The 19,956-nt window shown below is 46.2% G+C and overlaps 2 protein-coding genes across 2 annotated transcripts in view; one reads left to right on the top strand and one right to left on the bottom strand.

Annotated features, from left to right (window-relative positions):
• Nucleotides 1-75: 75 nt before the first annotated feature.
• Nucleotides 76-13,355, top strand: OGFOD1 (2-oxoglutarate and iron dependent oxygenase domain containing 1). The gene is made up of 13 exons (XM_074968539.1): nt 76-314; nt 514-659; nt 2,452-2,498; nt 3,482-3,582; nt 4,508-4,624; nt 5,241-5,332; nt 7,045-7,173; nt 7,634-7,747; nt 8,600-8,679; nt 8,825-9,120; nt 10,513-10,635; nt 11,727-11,785; nt 12,461-13,355. Exons 1-13 carry the CDS (start codon nt 146-148, stop codon nt 12,620-12,622), a joined length of 1,635 nt encoding a protein of 544 aa, XP_074824640.1. The 5' UTR covers nt 76-145; the 3' UTR covers nt 12,623-13,355.
• A 4,839-nt stretch (nt 13,356-18,194) lies between these two features.
• BBS2 (Bardet-Biedl syndrome 2) overlaps nt 18,195-19,956 on the bottom strand; it is a 32,762-nt gene continuing 31,000 nt past the window's right edge. The window contains exon 17 of the mRNA XM_074968538.1: nt 18,195-18,770. Within this exon, the coding sequence (XP_074824639.1) occupies nt 18,664-18,770 (107 nt within the window). The 3' untranslated portion in view covers nt 18,195-18,663. The remainder of the gene's footprint in view (nt 18,771-19,956) is intronic.

Raw genomic sequence — 19,956 nt, 5'->3', positions numbered from 1 at the left:
TCCCCCACCCCCAGGCCTATCAGAGCTTTGCCCTGCCCTTCCCGGCTCATGCCGATTGGTTCCGGTGGCTGCGCGAGGGATGATGGGAGTTGTAGGCGCCGCCTCGGGCTTGCTGTAGCCTCACGGGCCGGGCGACGCGTTCCCCATGAGTGGGCTGCGGCGCGGGCCGCGGGCCCGGGACCCCTACCAGGGGGAGCCGGGCAAGAAGCGGGACAAACGGGAAGTGCGCGGGGAGTTCTCGGCGGCCATCAGGGAGCCGGCGCTGAAGGAGAAGGCGGGGGCCGCCTGGGGCTGCAGGGAGCCGCTCAACCACGGTACCGAGACCCGGGGAGCCGCGCCGGGCCGCTCTCTCCCTGCCCGGGGCGGGAGCCGGGCCCCCGCTCGCTGGGGAGCCCGGGCAAGGGCTGGCCCGGGGGGGCCGCGACCCTAGCTCCAGGGCCGAGCGGGGGGCTGGGCTTTGTCCTGCTGCGCGGAGCGTCCCGGGCTTCACCGTGTCTTATTTACCGTCCTCAGAGGCCATCGCGGTGGATCCTGTTCCCTTCTGTCACTGCGTGATCCCCAACTTCCTCCAGTGCCCGGGCTTCCTGGACGGGCTGCAGACGGAGCTCCTGGACCTGGATTTCCACGAGAAGTGCAACGATTTGTACAAGTTCAAACAGGTGCTTCTCCGGGACAGGACCAACCTCCTGCGTCTTCATCCGAATGGCCCAAATCTGACACGACGGCACACCTCTGGCAGCGACGCTGTGCATTTCCATGGCCCCTCTGTCGGCGCCTCTTTAAGGGCTTACAAACGTGAGCTAAGCCCATTAAGATGCTCCCGCAGAATGTGCGGGTGCCGCCATTTAACAGCTGGCAACGCTGAGGCCTGGAAATGATAAGCCAGACCACAGGCTACAGCGAGTATTTTCAAAAGCTGCCACTGACTGTTGAAGCGGCCAGGAGTCCTGTGGCACCTTATATAACCTTGTATCAAAGGACTCTTTGCCGCTTTTATAGATCCAGAGTAACAGGGCTGCCCCTCTGATACTGACTGTTGAGTGGCTCCAAATTAGGCTTCTAAAACGAGGTACTTGTTTTCAAAAGTGCTGAGAACACGCAGCTCTTACTGACTTTAATTGAAGTCTGGGGTGTTCATCATCTCTGAAAATCAGAACCAAGCAGTTTTGAGTTAGGCACCCAAAACCAGTGGCTGCTTTTGGAAAACTTGGCTATATCTATCTAACACATCTAGGCTTGGAAGGATTAGATTTTAATCGGTAAATTTCAGTTTCACCATACACAAAAAAACAACAAAAATATTTCCATCAGTAATAATAATAGAAATTTACAGATAGGCAAAGTAAGAAAAATGCTGCTTGACAACTTATTAGAGTTTGACTTAAAGATATTTACTTGGTATATTTTGACAAGTGACACTGACAACTTGTGTTTTAATTATTATAAAGCTTTAACTTTTTGAATATCAGTGTCTACTGTCATTAAATAATTATTGTCCAACCCCCTTCAGTTTCCTGCAGTTGTGAAAATTCAAATGAATAAACACGGGGGGAAATCCTTAAATCCCATAATTTTGCACAACTGTGCAATAAAAAAATCTTAAAAATATCAATATTATCTGTTGAAATTATTTTTTTTAAATTTGAATTCTGCCATGCCCACATATGTGCCATGATTGTCTTTGTGGTCTGTAGGGGATCTCAAGTTAATGGAAAAGCTGGGAGTGAAACCCCTTAAGGCCTATGTCCCAGTCTTCTGCTCTGATCATGTGACCAGGCTCCCTCCTATTGCACCCTGAAGTTTGTAATCTGTAAAGTCTAAGGAAGATCGTTCTTCTTGGGGTTGTTTATGTGCTGTGTTGCTTTTCTGTACCCATATGAACATGAAATAGTATTTACTGATGAGTTCTGCAGAATTAGAGCTGCAGACTGACTACAGGAGAATGCAGGTTTAAACCTAAATACTAGACAGTAGTCCTTTTCTGGTTTCTCCACCCCAGACCTCTGAAAATTGACTGTCACTCCATCTCTGTCACCTGAATGAGAAATTCCTATGTCTACGTCCTGTACAATGCTGAACATAGAGGTTCTTTGGAGGTCTGGTAGCTCTAGCATACAGATACTCTCCTCACAAGTGCAGACACTTCCTTGGCATGTTAGTGACTCAACCTTGCTACACAGCCTTGGACCAGTGTCCTGAGACCTTTAACTTGCATTGGTGATGGTAGCACTGTGCCTAATAACTTTTGGGTTACTTAATTCCACTTTTGCCTGCAATGGCCCTCTGCCCTCCATTCCGCACTCCTGTTCCCAGAATAGTTGCAGAAAAGTTACGCTGATGATGGTCCTAGAAATATTTATTTTAAGTACTGTCCTTAGTTATTATTTCAACTGTAACTTAGAGCAGAGTCTAAATGAAATAATTGTTCTTATTTTCCATGCATGTCTGTAGTCTGATGATCTGAAGAAGAGAAAAGAGCCTCACATCTCAGCATTAAGGTAAAGTAGCTCCTGTAAATCACGGCAAATGATCAGGCACCCTTTTCTAGAGGTCTAAAAGGAACATGGCCAGAAAATGAAAATCGTTTTGTGAAAAATTTGTGAAAAACCCTGTTTCAGGGTTGTTGAAAATGGACTCTCTTTCATAAATGTTTCATGATTATTTTTCTGATATTTTTTTTTAGTAGATTGGGACAGTTTTTTAAAACACTATTGCTAGAATTTTTTGTTTACCAAAAATAGTTTTTGGTAAAAAACTTTCTATAACTATTTTTATAAAGTTTACAGTAAACATTTCAGGAAAAAATACCAGAAAAAGGCACATTTTAAAAAAAAGATTATGCAATATTATCAAAAATTTTTGTGAGCTTCTCATTAAAAGCCTGATATAGCCTACCTGATGCATCTTTTTGTTTGGTTTGGTTTTTCTTGTTAAATCTAACATCGTCTCTTAACGAAAACCCCATTTATCACCAAACTGTGTGGCTCGTTAACTCAAGCTGTATAAGATATGCTTTACTGTTTTGGGGGAGGGGGGTAGAAATTGCATAGATTCCCCCATCCACCTAGTTCTAATGATCATCTCAGTTTCCTCCTTGATTGCTTCCCCATTAGCATTTCAATCCTCTCACCCTTCTTTCCCCCAAAACCCTTCTTTATTTTTTAGCACTGTAAAATTGCTGTGTAGAAGTCTGAAACTTTCATCTCTTTCCTTACTGACTAAATCCATTCTCACTACTTTGTTGCTTTAAATGTTTCTCAGCAGCATAGGGGCTGCACTCCCGGATGTTTGTTGTAGGGTTGCCCATGAATGCAGCACTCCGGGCAGGAATTATACATCTTTAACTGTTGGCATTTACAAATAGTTGCAATAAGTTGAATATAGTTCATGACAATGTACTCAGTGCTGCAGCACCTCAGCATTAAAGGTTTCCTAGGCTGAGGGGCTACATGTCCCATTTGCTGTGTGCTTGTCTTCTCAGGAAAGTTCTGTTTGAAGAGTTCCGGGAGTGGCTGTCTGCAGTTACCCAGGTGGAACTGGAACCAACCATTGATCTGTCCTGTGCTAAGTATGAGTATACAGGTAAGTGAGCAGGGTGCCTTCTCCTCTGAGGGGGAGGAGAGCATTACATTGCCATAGGGGACCCCAGTTTCAAAGCTCCCTGGCAACTCCTGCTCCTGGAAGCTGTCATCCAGCAAAGCAAAGATTCAGGCAGGAAGCAAGTCGTGGCGAGAAAATGGAAGAAGTGATATACCTGGATATTTTTGCTGTTAATAGTTTAAACAGGCCCAGTGAACTCAGGAGCTCCCCCACATCCCTGCCGCCCCTCTTTGAAGAAATCCAGTGTTTGTGACCAGTCCAATGGCCCCAGGATGGCTAGGATTCAAATTCTGGAAGTTAAGGTTTTCCTGGTGTTTGTCATTAATACCTTTATCTTATCTTGTCATGTGGGTCCCCTTGCTGGCCCAGGACTGAGTGAGTTACAGACACCAGACTCCCCCTAGAAGTGGTTCTCCTGATTGAGTCAGATCGATGGATTGGAGAGAAGGAAGCTTGCACTGGCACTGGTACTGCCCAAGCTGTCCTGGCTGAGTAGACCTTCAGTCACGAGCACTGTCAGGACAGCGTTTCTTGCCAGCAGGGAACTCGCTCAAAGTGCATTTTGATGCGACTGCGGCTTTAAGAGACAGTGTTTGAATCATGCGGGGAAGCTGAGCAATTTCCTCTCACTGAGCAGTAGCAGCAGTTGCAAGAAGAGAGGAGGGTAGCAAGAGGGCCCTGTAGTTACACACTTTGATGGACTAGTTCAGCTGATGTAATTGTAATGGAGTCCAGAGGAAATTACATCTACAAGGTCTGTGAATCAGATGGGCTTGTGGCCAGATGAGGATGCAGCTCCAGGGAAGGGGATGAATTTTGCTTTCAAAGGTGCAGGGATGGGGAATGGTCACTGAAATGAATGAATTCTGCAAACCCTGTGCAAGCATGCTAAAGCTTGTGATTGCAGACACCCTGCTATGCCATGACGATGAGCTGGAGGGACGGAGAATTGCCTTCATCCTGTACCTGGTTCCGCCGTGGGAGAAGAGCGATGGGGGCACTCTGGACCTGTACAGCACAGATGGTAGGATCGTGGTCCCTTGGCTCTGTATGTCTGAGGATGTCAGTTATAGGGACAAATTTGGAACACTCACACTTTGCTTCTGTGTGTCTTCATAGCAGCCACTATTAAGGCAGGGTAGGCTGAGGAGAAGCAGCTTCGTTCAGTTGAAGGCTGGTGAATTGCTGTGATGTGTATGTCTCAGAGTGAGACAGGTGGAAGCTGTCACTGCGGATTGTGCTACTGGGTAATGGCTCAGTTAGGACTAGCCTTGGGGGGATGAAGCAGATGGGGGGTCATTAAGTTTATAGATGAAGAGGGCAACCTTCTGTTTCTGACTCATAGCTGCTGAGGGAGGTGAGGGTGGCAGGATGGGGGTGATGCTAGTAGCCACACTTCTGCCCAGTACCCTCTGTGGACTGGACTGTTCAGTGACTGAGATCCAGGCAGGAGGAGATGCCCACCCTGGTGGGCATTTAGGCCTCCCAGGCCAGCTTCCTACTCTGGAGCTTCCTCCTATGTGGCCTACAGGACTTACCAGTCCCAAGTGGTTCTGGAACTAGCACAAAGGGGCTTGTGGGGGCAGGGGGGGGATTTCATGTCTGACTGTAAAGAGCACGTACGGTCTTTTCTTGCTCAGGCCACTTTCAGCCGCAGCAGGTCGTCAAGTCATTAGTCCCTTCATGGAATTCCCTGGCCTTCTTCGAAGTGTCTCCCGTCTCTTTCCACCAGGCAAGGAGCTGCTCTTCTTTCTTCAACCAAGTGTGATTGCTGTAAGCATTCATTGGGTGTATTGTGGTAGCACCCTAAGGGGCCCCAACCAGAACGGCAGCCCCATTGTGCTAGGTGCTGTACAGCCACAGAGCAGGACAAGGGCTTCAGATCAAGCTCTGAGTAACATCCTGGCTCCAGTGTCCGCCATCATGGTCTTTCTGTGTGTTCTAAATAAAAGTACCTCACGGAACCCTGAGAATACCATGGGGCGGGACGCGCAGCAGCAAGGAGTCAGCGGGGAAACAGCACTGAGAATGTGTTAACATAGGCCAGCCGTGAGCTCAGCTATATGGCTTAGGGGTTTATTTAAGATACAAGTGAGATAAAAAACAGAAAGCCCTACTGGTCATTCCCCAAGCTGTTATCAGTTGGCAACTTGTTGTAGGCATGGAAAGCCATGTGAATTCATAGGTTAGCCTTGTGACTGCCTCCTGCTAACTGAAATTTAGTCCTGTGTTTAGCAACATTCAAAGTCCTGCATTCAGCCTTTGACACTGTTAATATAGGCTTTAAAAAGCCAGCTGACTGTATTGGGAGTGCTTTTGCCAAAGGCTCCCAGAGTTCACCACTTATCCCCCTAGAGTACTTGCAGTCATTGAATCTCTTCATTTGACCCTGTCGTTGATTAATCTAAGTGTCTTTGTGTTGCCATTGGATGGCTGAGTGAGGGTCAGCATGATACAAACCCCTCACAGCAGAAGTCAGCAAAAATCCCTTTTCTCAAACATCCAGCAAGGAGCATTTTGCTGTTACTTCCAAACACATCTCTGAATCTTGGTCCAGGCTTCCCTTTTTTCATAGTTTGGATGTGAGCTGGCGTACAAGAGCACCTCCTAGCACAGCTGTGACCTACCACACTTTGTTTTCTATCAAATGGTTTTGGGAGTTGTTGCCACCACCCCAAATTACTCAAAGCCCCCTAGGACACTATATATCCTGAAATGTGGAATTAATGCCTTTAGTTAATTTCACCCTGAGCACACTGAGGTGACTAGCACTTGTCAAATTTTGCACTAATCAGTCGTCTCATCACAATACAGAAGCCCCTGACTTCCAGTGACCGGTCTGGAATTCACCCCAGTGCAGGGAGCCAGCATAAAGTCTATTAAATGCCTGGGTCTTTTGCTTTAAGGTAAAAACAAACATATGTAAATTAATGTATGGCTATTGCTCATGGACTGTGACTACTTCCCATAGTACCTGTCCTGCGCATCCTTTTTTGTGTTTCCTCGATAGCCACATCAAAGTTGAGTTTTGCAGATCATGGTAAATAGTAATCCAGCAAACCAAGTAGCAAAAAATGTATCCCATAGTTTTTGTTGGCTCCTGCTCTGCCCCACGGGCGTAGGGGTTCTAAAGATAGTTCAGGGGTTAAGGCTCTGGACTGGGCCACAGGAGATCAGGGTTCAATTCATGGCCCTGCTACAGACTTGAGCAAGACGCTTAATCTTACTTCATTTCCCCTATCTAAACTGCAGACAATAATCCTTTGTCTCCAGACCTTTGTCTGCCTAGAGTGTAAACTCTTTGGGGACAGGGACTTCTCTTCCTAAGTGCATGTACAGCACCTAGCACAATGACGCTTTGAGCTCAGTTGGGGCCGTTAGGCACGCCATAATACACATATACTAGATACTACTCGTAATGCAGTCCTCACCTTTTCATTCCAGGTGTCTGAAGTTCTGACCGAAAGGAAGTGCCGGTTGTCTGTGAGTGGTTGGTTTCATGGCCCGCCAGTGGCCAGGCCTCTCCGCTACATTGAATCCCTCTTGCCCCGGAGTCCACATATCCCATACGATGTAAGCAAAAAGCATAGATCTGCTTGCCCCTACCCAGCCTCCTTCATGTCTGTGGGATACTTATGCTTAGAAGGCACACAGTTGAGGCAGTGGGCTCCTTGAATTTTACAACTCCCCCTTTTCCTCACTGTTGTTTGCAGCAATCTCTTGGATGCTTAAAACTGAACCTTGTTAACTTCCCCCTCTCTCTCATCCGTTCATTGGCTTTGCGATCAAGTATGAAAAGTGCAAGGTTGTATTAGTAGCGACTGGTTTGGGGAGGGAGGGTAGGTCTAGTGAGAGCTTTGTATAAGGAATTCTGTGCCCATTGCAAATGGCTGCATTATTGCTGGGAGTGCAGCAAATGCCGTGGGCAGTAAGGGGATGGTCCAGCCCTACACCGTTGTGGTGGGGGGGGAAGACCCATTATCTGTGTAATCTCAAATCCAGCATTCAAACCGAGATGTTGTTTCTATTTCAGCATGAAATCTTGTACGAGTGGATCAACCCAGTTTACTTGGACATGGATTCCCAAGCCCAGATCCAGGAGGAATTTGAGGAGCGATCAGAGCTTCTCCTGAAGAACTTCCTTAAGGTGGGTCCAGGATGATGTGCTGTGTGTGGGCTTGTTCCCCAGGTTGGGGTGCTGGTGGGCACTGTGTGGAACACAAACTGGTAGTGAATGCGGTGGGTCATTTGTGCAGCTCAGAAGCTGAGATCCAGCTGGTCTTTCTTCCTCTTCTCTTAGTAGCTTCAGGCAGGAATGGAGGAACTGTGGCTGCAACCACCCCACCCCACCTGATTTATCCTGGTGAAGTTATATAGACTGTAGCCCCTCTTCTGCACAGGGACACCCCGACTGAACCACAAACGCTGCTCCAACTCCTCGTGTTCCCTTCTCTCGTCTCTGCTCTGCCTCCTGTCCCCTAGCCCTGTTTTTGGTGGAATTCCTACCCTGAGTCCTTGTCATATAGGCTAGTCTCCGGGCCAGGAAGCACTGGGAAGGGGGGGAGGGGTTGCTGCACCACTTGTGAAATATATGACCAGTAGAGGCTACGCTCTGTGACTTGGCTTCCCTACAGAGGCTGTGGGTCCTGGGTCTGATTCACCTTGCCTGGCCCTTTATGCAGTCACATATACCTGTGTAAAGTGGAGAATGCTCTCACCTGTGTGAGGGCAGAGGATGCTAATCTAGTAGCATTTCATGCCCGTTCTGCACAGGTGTAATTGATGATGATAATACAAGCTGCAGGGCAGTGGAGGATCACAATCACCATCCCAACCCCCTGATTCATCTAGCCCCTGCTAGGCTGCGTGGGACAAAGGCAGTTCATAGAACTAAAGCTGGATGCCTCGCACAACAGCACTGAGCTGCTAGTCCTAATGCCCCAGGAAAGTTGTGGAGCAGCCGTGTGTTAAAGGGTTCTTCCATGTGTTTGGCTCCTAGGGAGAGAAATTTCAGCTTGTGTGTGAAGCTCTGCAAAAAGACGACATCACATGGAGCAGCCGAGGGCCACCCAATAAAAGGTAGTGTTGTGACAGTGCTGCTGAGCCCTGCTGGTTAACTCGGTCAGCCATGTTCTGCCGGGGAGGTGCCTAGCAGGTATTCTCCTTAGTCTGAATGCTGGATCCTTACCAGCTATCTGCTCATCACATCCCCATTCTCCTTCAGATGTTACGAGAAGGCTGAGGAGGGGAGCCTTCCGGACGTCCTAAGGAAGTGCCTGGAGTTCTTCCGCTCCGAGGCCTTGTTCTTGCTGCTCTCCAACTTCACAGGCCTAAAGCTGCACTTCCTGGCTTCCTCTGATGAGGATGAGGAGGGAGAAGAAGAAAAGGCTGCAGATTGCACTGGACACAGCTCTTCCAAACCCAAGCAAGGAGAAACCAGTCAAAAGGCCAACGGCGATGCTGACCAAGTAGATCAGCCTGAAAATGACCCCCAAACCAAAGAAAGTGATACAAAGAACAGTAAGTAAAGCCAGCAGGGCTGGAGTTAAAAGAACTAGAGTGGAAACCTTGTTCCCATTGCCTTCACAGAGGCCAGGATTTCACCCCAAGGCTACAGTTAGTTTAAGAGTGGCCTCTGATTTTGACAGGTTTCAGAGTAGCAGCCATGTTAGTCTGTATTCGCAAAAAGAAAAGGAGTAGTTGTGGCACCTTAGAGACTAACCAATTTATTTGAGCATAAGCTTTCGTGAGCTACAGTTCACTTCATCGGATGCAACTGATTTTGAGTGGCCACCTTAAGCCTGATTTCCCAGAGGTGCTGAGTACCCACAGCTCTCATTGACTTCGTTTGAAATGGTGATGCTCAGCACCTGTATAAATCAGGCTCAAGGTGTCTGAAATTGGACACCGAAAATCAGTGACTGCTTCTGAAAGGGTGTGGCCTGAGTTAATGACTTTCTGCAGGTTACACGTTTAGTAATAATATTTCAAAGTGACCTCATCAAGTTGAAATCTAGTCAAACTGTTTAAAAAGAGTTAAGTAGCTTCAGGAACCACACGTGTCCTGAACCCTTTGCCAATTGTAATGTGGTTTTACACCCACATTTTCCTATTCTCTTACAAGTATTTTTCTTCTGTGAAAGACCCTGTTACACCCTAAATTACCTAAGATTCCTGGTGGGCACAGGTGGTGATGGAAATCAGTTTCCTCCCTTTTACCCTCCTACCCCATGGCCTCCCCTTCTGTGTTTTTTAACCACTCCCATTCATTATGGCTGTTGTGAAACATTGTGATTGACTGAGGGAGCAAGAGGCTATGGGGTATAGGGGAGAGAGAGTGCGAATGGTAAACTGAACTGTGGGGCTGCCGAACCCTGAGAATAGAAGGTCTCTCCACATCCTGAGGGATCCCAAAGCACTTTCCACAACTTGATCTGCACATCCCTGAGATGGCTGAGTACATCAGTGCAGGGAGGGGAGTTTGGGGCAACACCCTATTCTTGTTGAAGCACCTAGGAGCTTGGGTGTCCATGCAGAGCACAGAGGATGCTGGTTTTAAAGTTTCGAGCTGTAAGTCCCACAGACAGGAAACCCACCTGGAGCTCTTCCATTTTTCAGAGGCTGGTAAGAGCCTTGCTGGACTCCATAACCTGCCTGTGTTTATCACATGGCACACACAAGGCACACGCCTGCTGGGAACGAAATTGATGTGGCCATGGCCTTTTCCTCTCCTCATGCTCCCACTGGGGCTGCTGGACCCAAATCTATCTGCTTTAAAGTGGAGGTATTTCAGAGGCTAAATAAAGATGCAGAGCTTGTTTGCCTGCCTTCTCCTTTGGTGTGGTAGATGTTAGCTGTTGTGCAGCTGCTGTATCCTCCTGGGCTGGTTAGACTCTTGCTTTCCTCCCCTAGGCTCAAGTGTCCCCATGTGCATGGGGGAGCTGAGGCACTGGACAAACGGCCACTACACTCTAGTCCATGACACCCAAATGACAGAGTTTGCCCTGGACCTGCTGTTCTTCTGTGGCTGTGAAGGTATGTGGGGGGAGATCCAAGCCTTCCCTTTCCTTGCTGCCAAGGGGAAAGAAAGCGGACTATTGTTGGGAATCATCTGGCCTCATCTGTTAAATTTTCAGCGGTTTTGAAGCCACCAAACCTTTCATGCTGTTCTCTAAATAGAAGGCTCCTTCCTACTTTTCTTCCAGTTCTCAGTGATGTCACCTGGCGTCCCGGCTAATAATCATTCGCAGCAGGATTGGGATTGCTGACGTAGGCCAGTCCCACAGTAGTTGGCTCTGTACTGCCATGCAGTAGCGCTAGGTTACTTCCCAATGGATTCTCTGACTCCCTGGGCCGGGCCGGGCCGGGCCAGGCCAGGCCAGGGCACTTCGCCAGCCCTCTGGGGAAACAAGACATGTCTTGAAGTATAAGCCATCCAGCTGAGTAGGGGGAGTTTCTGATGGGAATCCTCACTCCGAGCATGGGGCTGGGGGATGAGATCACCCACAGGAGAGTGGAGGGGCTGTTCCCTTGGTGACATTTCATGTGACACTATCACTAAATTCATGTATAGATATTTTTTTTTTTAAAAAAAGACATAATACTGAAGCCTGCATTTTTCCAAAGTAACGAGTGAATCTGGGGGGTGGGAGATTATCTGCAGGTCTAGCTAGTCAGGCACGAGCTCATCACTTTTGAAAACTTAAGCCTAAATGGTCAGCAGTATTTTTGCATCTTGGCCAGCTGCCAGCAGCCCTGGGAATGCACAAGCCAGAGTCAACATGAGCATGCTGTGGGGACCACCAGGCGTATCCTATTCAATCACCTAGTTACGGGGAGGTGTCTGTTCCACGGGTGTGAAACCCAGGGAGGGTCTAGCCTCTTCTTCCAGGTTGGTAGTAATCCCCTGGGTATGTGGGGACCTGGTGGTTAGTGAGGTGTATTGATTCAAGCCGATGTCTCTGAATGACAACACTGGCCATAGGTAACTGGAGGTAGTATGGTACCCAAGAATTTTGGAGAGCAGGGTGGAGATGCTACTGATCTAGGTGGGTGAGTGGGAGTACTAGAGAGTGCTGAGCTTTCTAAGTCTCTCTCTCTCTCCCTCCCCTATTTCACCTGTTCAGATTGGGATGCAGAGTATGGTGGCTTTACATCCTACATTGCCAAGGGTGAAGATGAAGAGGTAAGTAGCATGGTGTGTTCAACTCGTAAGCCCTGGCCAGCAGACCTGTTCCTAGGTGCATAGTGCTAGAGCAGCACTGAGGTTGCTCTAACCTACACTGGGGATGGGAGAACATAGCAGCAGTTCCAGGATTGGGGAGCAATGAAATGCTCCCCATCTTGGCTGTAGCCCGTGATTATTGTACACAGCTGGGCCCAAAATGTCTGTCTGTAAAAACTGCACTTGCCATCTCTTCTGAGGGTTGCTTGTCTTAGTCCCAGCCCTGAAAAGCTTAGACTCTATCTTTACCTTTGTTTCTGTACAGCGCCTAACACAACAGGGTTCCAGTCCTGTGTGAGACCCCTGGGTGCTTCCATAACAACAATAGTAATATTGTGTCAGTGCTAGGCCCCTTTTAGATGAGGCAAATGACAATTGTCTAATAAAGAACCTAAGCTGATGGGTCTTAATGTGCAGTGGGCTATGTTGTTTATTCTCAGGCTTATGCTGGAGTTATGCCATTGGTGGCAGTATTCAGCACAGAAGTTCATGATATTCTCCAGCTATCTGCTGTAACGTACCTTATTTTGGTGATGGTTCCCTGATGTGAATAAGATCTTGAAATTGTTTTTGTGAAAATAACTCCTGCTTCCCCCTCCAAAAACACCAAAACAAGATCTCTCTTGTCTGTTCTAGCTGCTGACAGTGAATCCAGAGAACAACTGCTTGGCCTTAGTTTACAGAGACAAAGAGACGTTGAAATTTGTGAAGTATGTTAACCATCGTAGCTTGGAGCATCCGAAAAAACATCAGAGCAGAGCTGGATTCTGGGACTTCTCTTTTGTCTACTATGAGTGACAGCACTGGGCATGGCCATCTTCTGAGAGGGAATGGCTTAGTGATACAGTAATGGGTTTTGAATAGTCTCCTGGACTGTCTTCTTAGTGGGTGCACCTGTAATGCATGGATCGGCTGGTGCCATTTGATGAGCCTAGATTTGATTTAGGCAGAGAGCTAACTTCACCTGACAGCATCCGAGCTGTCATGCTGGTGCTGAAGTCTAAGTGACTCTTTGCTAGGTTTTTTAATAACAAATGGAAGCACTGTTCTGCTGTCCCATCTTAACTCTTACTCGCTCTCACATTCTGGTGCTGCTCCACCAGAGGGAGTCTTACTTGGATCCGTAACACTCCACTCTTGAATAGCTGCTTTGCATAGCCTTCCAGCCCAGCTCTCCTGAAGAGCCCTGTGATGAATTTACATTGTGTCATGATGCACATCGAGACTTCGTGTAAGCCCAAATTGGTGACTGCTATGAGCACTGCACAGATTTGTAGTCCAAAGCCTTCAACTGGTCATCAGGAAAGAATCAGGCTTTGTTCCAAACCAGGGCTTCCTGACTTCCCTGATCTGCAACCCATATCTCTTCTGGGATATGGTGCATGCAAAGCATGCTGCCACATAATTAGCTATATTGTCTAGGAGGAGGTGGGTAAAGGAGAGAAGCTTGTGAAAATGTCTGCCAAAAACATGAGTTCCCCTCCCCCCAATGAAAAAAGTGAAACCTTGTATATCTGGGAAGGGACGAGGGGGGAAGAGATGATAGTTGGGGGGGGGGGGGGGGTTGAGCCTTCAGCCTCAGTCTACTTGTACTGATACAAAGAACAAACCCATAGGGTTTTGGTGGGCAGGGAAAGGGTAGTGGGAGGACATAAGCAAGAGTTAAAATCATGTGTGCTGGTGGGGAAAAAATGTAGTGAAGGGCTTATCCACCCTCCTTGTCTCTTGGGCAAATATAATAGGTGCAGTTGCCATCCCCAGTGTGTCTTCTCACCGTCACCCTTCAAGCTGTGGCCTAATTCTAGCTGGGCAGTGGTATGGTCTCCATCACTCTAGTAGCTGAATACCTAATTTTGCATTCTGAGCAGCTTGTTCCATCTATGCCACCCCAGCCCGCTGGGTAGGCTAGTTAGGATGCTGGTTGCTCAGCCATGACAGGACCAGTACATGCTTTTAAAATAACATCTTAAAAGCAGATTGGCGTGACCTGCTGCCCCCACGCTAGGTGCAGTTCTGACTTTGCCAGGAGCGCCACATTGCTGAAGCGGTGAGGCGTTATCGGCCTACTAACTGGTGCTGTCACACAACATGTGCTGGCTCTCAGGAAGAAACAGTCTGGCTGAGTTCTGTATCGTTGACTCGCTACTGCTTTGCACACACCAGGGCTGAGCTTATTTTGCATTGCCTAGAAGGTGTTTTGCACCTTCAGTAGTAACTGACTTACACACACGTGTGCTTTTGCTGTGAATAGTGCCTTTGCAAATCCATCTAAGCCATGGAATATAGCCCCTAGGCTTGAGATGGGGTGGGAGAGAAACATGCATGACCATGCCTTTGCATACTAACTTGGCATAGGAAGAAGCAGCATGGGGAGGGAGCCTGCTACCCCCCAATTTCTGTGCAGATCTGTGACTTCCTCTGTGTATGTAACCCAGGACTATTATTGGACTCAGAAATGGTGATGCGCTGGAGCACAGCGAGAAGTTTGCTCTCTCCACATGATCTAGCTTTAGCCAGAGCTACGTGTAATTAACTAACTTGTTTTCATGATCTGGTTTCTCTGTGCAAGGTAGAGACTGGTTTCACAGATTCCAAGGCCAGAAAGGACCATTGTGATCATCTAGTCTGGCCCCCTGTATAACACAGGCAAGAGAACTTCCCCCAAAATCATTCTTACAGCAGATCTTTTAGGAAAAAAAAATAATCCAAAAGGCTTTCTCATCTGGTTTGAACATTTAAACCATGGTGCTGTTTTAAGCCAGTTGTGATGAGTATAAAACTAGAAACAAATCCTACTGGAGGTCAGGACACTTTCCAAATCTTGAATGGGTAGTTTAAGTTAAATGCCCAGCCAAGCTGCATTTCTTCAGTGTTGGGGATATCACTTCCTGGCCTATAGTTATCCTGGAGAAATAGATTCCGTTCTCGGCCTTTGAGATGCTAAAGCCTAAACTACTGTGCAGTGGAATTTTCCGTGCAGAAAAGGAAAGTTGATCAGGTGGCTTAAAATACAAAGGAGAAGCACCTAATAGTCTACAAGGATGTGAGGGCTGCAAGCACCAAGAGTACAAGGAAATGTTTAGACTGCAGCCAGGCATTTGAAATAGAAGTAGAAGATTGAGTTTCTGGAAAAGCTGATGATTATGTGTAAGAACTACCTCCTCCTAAGGCTGAGCCCCATCAGTCTGTGGAATAGCCTCCCACAGGACAGGCTAGAAGCTGAACCTGAACTCACAACTGGCACTGAGGGAGCTAAAAATCAACAGCTCCCCTTACTCCCTGTAAGCTGGGCCTTGGGGTGGAAAGCTGTGTGTTGGAAAGAACAAGCCCCAGGATTACTTGAAATTCAGGAGGCAGGCACCTAGAAAACCCTGTATACAGTAAATGCCAAGTGGTGTTTTAAATCACATTAGCTAATGTTTAAATTTAAAAAAAATTTTGTTTAATCTTGACAAAGCCTATCCAGCAAATATCCCTCTCTCCAGGCTCTGTTTTCTGATACTGAAATTCAGGTAAGGTAGTTCAGATTGGCCCTGCTTTTAAAATGCACTGATCCTCAGAAGAAAGATACCATCAATGTGAAACATACCCATGCCCCAGAAGGGAGTAAAAAGAGTGACACAGAGGAAGAACAAACGGTGCAAGTGAATAGCAGTTACATGAACAAAGGGGACATGCTGTAAGTTTCAGTGAAAGGATACATACCAGGCAATCCAACATTATGCAACATTTAAATGGCTCAGACTAATTAGTCTAACAGGACATTCAGGCTGCTCACCAGATTCCTCCGCTGCACAAGAGACAGCGTCCAGCATTTGACACTAGAAACATGCAACCAGCCTTCTGGGTAATTCAGGCACTGGCAATGCAGCAATTTCCTTTGTATTAGATGGAAGCAGTTTTGTCAAGTAGCTGAAAACAAAAGGACCACTTCATTATGGAGCAAGACAGAGCAAGGTAGCTATAGCCTAGACTGAAGGAGACTTAAAAAGACCAATCCTCATTCATACGCACATCGTAGTGGGTGTCTGATTTTACATCTCTTCCTGATTGAAACGAGGAATAAGATAAACACAGCAATCCTCAGACTTGGAGAAGTCAGAACTAGAACTGAACGGCCTTTTGTCAAGTGTCAGTTCTAATTGCTTCCCCCACGCTGAAGCTTAAATGAAGACACTGAAAATCACTTGTGCATAAATGTTCCTGTTAAGAGGGCACTGATTCTAGTGCAATTTCTCATCTGGTTTCTGTAGGAGCTGAGGGTGTGCGGGGAAAACATTTGTGTTCTAAGGACAAGCTTGCCAGGTTTTTCCCAAGAGTTGTCATCTCATATAGGGGGTGGAATGCATGTAGGTTGGGGTGTGGACAAGCGCTAGTCCCTTGTGCAGTTACAAAGCCACAGTACGGTTTAATAGGTTCACACACACGTGCATGTAGTGACCAGTGTGTCAATCTAGCATGAATTCCTGGGGGTCACTGCAGGTTCCACTGAACTCTGCTCTTCTTACCTTGACCTGTTGCCTACTTCTGTGTGCCAGCTGAGTTGCTTTATTTTGGTGATGCATAACTTGGCTCATCCTTTAGGACAAGAGATGTAAGGCCAGATGAGTTCAAAATACATTCTTACAGCAAGTATCAAATCTCCTGTCTTCAGATCAAATACAGGTGGGGAGTTGGCCCAGTTACAGATCTGGATTATTAGTACTGAGGCACTGAATGCTACAGGAATACAGCTTGCCCACAGACACAAAAATCGAGACAGGATGGCGTGAAAGTGCATGGTATGTAGCTTTGATAATCAGCATGTCCGGGTACAACAACATGGTCTGCCTTCTGATCAAAGCCACTGTCTAGCTGTAAAACAAACTGCACTCACAATGAAACCAATCAAGCATGACGAATTGGCAAGTAGAACAAAGAAGAGAGATTGGAGCTATGGGAATCTTTCCCTACAAATACAGTGGCTGGCAGAGATCCCTAGAGATTGCTCCATAATAAAGTTTTAAAATTCACCAACCCAGCATGGAACGGGTGGCTCACTAGACCCTTTTAATCAGAAGCAGAGTTCGACTAACAATCTGGTTCTTACAAGGATTCGATAAGCTATTGCAGCCAATTTGAAATGGCAGATGTGTGTTTGGCAGCACAATTCATACTGAGGGGGATGAATCAATGACAGAGGCTGTTCTCAGGATTAAAACAGATTTCAAGAATTAATTTCCTTTTTAGCCAGCTATGAGCTCCCTGACCTCTCCAGGGTGGATGATGCACCACTGTCTCTATTTCACAGCTTACATAAGCAGCCTGTTAGCTACAGAGGAGCTATCCAAGAAGCCCCTTCCATGTGCGTATCTTACCCCACAGAGATGAGGGGCACCTCTCTCCCTGCCCTGTTGTATGCAGGTATTGATAGTTACATATGGAAGGGGCTTGCTGAAGCAGAATGAGGAAACATGCTGAGGATGCAATTCAGGTCAGGCACATCAGTTAAGAACTGTTTTAGCTCATAGGAGAAATCAGCTTTGGCATAAAAATTTACACTCCAGTCCACCATCCTACTGCATTATTTAAACCCACTTTTAACTAACTGGCCCAAAATACTGTTTCTTCTGACAGTTCTTTATGCCAGAGTCCAAGAGATTTTTCTCCCTACCTCTTGTACCTAGATACTTCTTCCTGCCCCCTTTTTATTCCTGCATGTACTGCTACCAAGGATCAGTTTGCTCCTTCATAAAATACATGCCACTCTTTCTCGCTGCCTCCCCGCCTCCCCCTCCTTAGCATGTGCGCTCTTATCCAGCAGTTGCAGAGAATGAATAGCTGAAGGTGGAATTTCCACCAAGCAAAGCGAGGCTCAAGTGTTCACTATAGAAAACTGACCAGTTCCCAGCTTCATGGAAACCTAGGAACTGGTTAATTTGCTTATTTTTTATAAAGCCAGTAGGGGGTGCTGTAGTTGGGACTTCTGCCTGCTGTGACTCCCATGTCACCTCACCTCTCCCACCTGGCCTTCCCAGTGAGACCTGTTCTGAAAGTAGCGGCTGAAACCAGGGATTCACTGACATAGAGCAGCTCTGTACTGCACAGGTCAGCAGCTGATAACTAGGGGTAGGAGCAAGCTGCACAAATCAGTTATGGTTCTCAAATACCCCAAAGTTAGGGAGCCTTAGGAGCCAAGGTTTTGGTTTAGACCCACTCTGAACTCAAGGTTTTTTGTATTAATAGACATACCTCTTGCTTGGTGTATTCTGTGATCAAAATGCCTGACAATTATGGAGCAAAACCTGAAATGTGTTTCATTAACATAAAATAAGTAACAAAAATAACCGCATCTCTTCAACGAAACACACATTTGGCAAAAGCGTGACAGTTCTGTGTTTTAATGGAAAAGCTGATAGCATAACTGCAAAATATAATAAATTCCATAAATAAGTTACAGTAAGAAAAATAACTATTCCAGGACTATACAAGTGTCTTGAGTGACTTACATAAATACCACATCTGCACTTTAAAACTCTGAGCCTTTCTTCATAGATTTTCCTATCCTTTAGCCTCCAAAGTAGCATATCCCAACTGATGGCTTACTTTAAAAAACAGCAAACTATCTTTCCATTTACTTCATTCTATGGTGGAGCTGCAGGCTGATTTAACTGCTTCTCAGTATTGGTCCCTTATACATTGCTACACATCAAGTTCCCTACCTTTGTCTCCCAATGGCTTACTTGGGGAACAGTCGGAAAGAAAATACTACAGGACATCTGCTCCTATGACATCTGTTCATTTGTCTAAGATCACCTGTTGTAAGGAAGTATCATCTCCATGCAGTCGCTATTCCCCTTTTACGAGGATGCAGTCCCCACTCGCATTATCCTGAAGAGCATATTTAGGTTGTTGTTTCTAATGGCATCCCGGCATGCAGTGATCACCTGTGTCTTGGGTTTCCCAACTGGAAAGAAACAAAAACACAGAATCGGCACTAGTATGTATTTAAGTAACTGAATGAAACATTAAATAGACATTTACAGGTCAGAGCTGGTCTCTCAGAATTTAGATTTTGTAAAAAAAATTAATTGTTGTTTGGGTTTTTTTAAAATAAAACCAAACAGTAGGACTATTTTCCCTTTTTCTTAATTCCACGTCAAAGGGGGGGGCTATTATTTGTATTACAAAAGTGCCTACGGTCCCCACCATGGCAGGCACTATATAAATAAATGCAGTAAAATAGTCCCTTCCCCGAATAGCTTAAATAAGTATCTCCCTATTTGCAAAGCAAGAACTGGAACACTGTGCTTGGGCACGTGCAAAGAGAAAAGCATAAAGAAACCACCCAACAGCAAAAGCTAAAATATATTTAAAGATCAGTTTTAATAATCTAAGGTGTTGCTAGTAACGCAGGTAAACTTTACAACAGTCTGATTTAACCTGATAGTGTCCTCCTTTAACCTTCTGGGCCAGAAGTGAAAAATTCAAATGTAACTTTTAATGTTACACTGTAAAAATTGTTTTAATAAAAGCAGTAAGTCTTACACTATTCAAAATGCTGATAACTGCTTTGAATTGTTGCCCCAAAGTCACGCTGAGCACCCATAACTCCCTGACTTTCCTAAGAATCTAGGGTGCCCAGCAACTCTCAATCAATTCATTAGCAAGTAATTAGTGTAATGGAAATACTAAGGGACTGCACTTGGTGCTTCTTCCAGCCAAGTAACTAGAAAAAAACAAATTAGGTTTGACATTGAATTTCTGTCCTCAGCCCAGCAATTTCCCACCTACCTCCGTGTTTTCAGAACCTTTCCTATCGAATTTGAGTTCATGCATGTCAGTAGTGATAGGGCTGATGACTTACCAAGTGGGACAAAACTTAAAAAAAAACTTACGGTAGGGTTTAGAAAGAGAATTTGGACTGATTTTCAGACTGTATTTATGCTTTAGCTCCCATACGTTTCCTGTACGTAGCCATACTTTGAAGTTTCAAGTTTCACACATTGAAATGTTCAAGGGCAACAGAAAGACAGGTCCTAATTTGCAAGCTGCTCTGCACAGGCTGACCCCAGTGCCACACAGTGCTCTGCCCATGCAGTGCAACTAGCAGGATCTGGGCCAAAGTCTACCTACATTTCAACAGGTTTCAG

The sequence above is a fragment of the Natator depressus genome, chromosome 12, assembly GCF_965152275.1.
Source record: "Natator depressus isolate rNatDep1 chromosome 12, rNatDep2.hap1, whole genome shotgun sequence".
Classification (NCBI taxonomy): domain Eukaryota; kingdom Metazoa; phylum Chordata; order Testudines; family Cheloniidae; genus Natator; species Natator depressus.
This window is presented reverse-complemented; position numbering and strand designations above follow the sequence as displayed.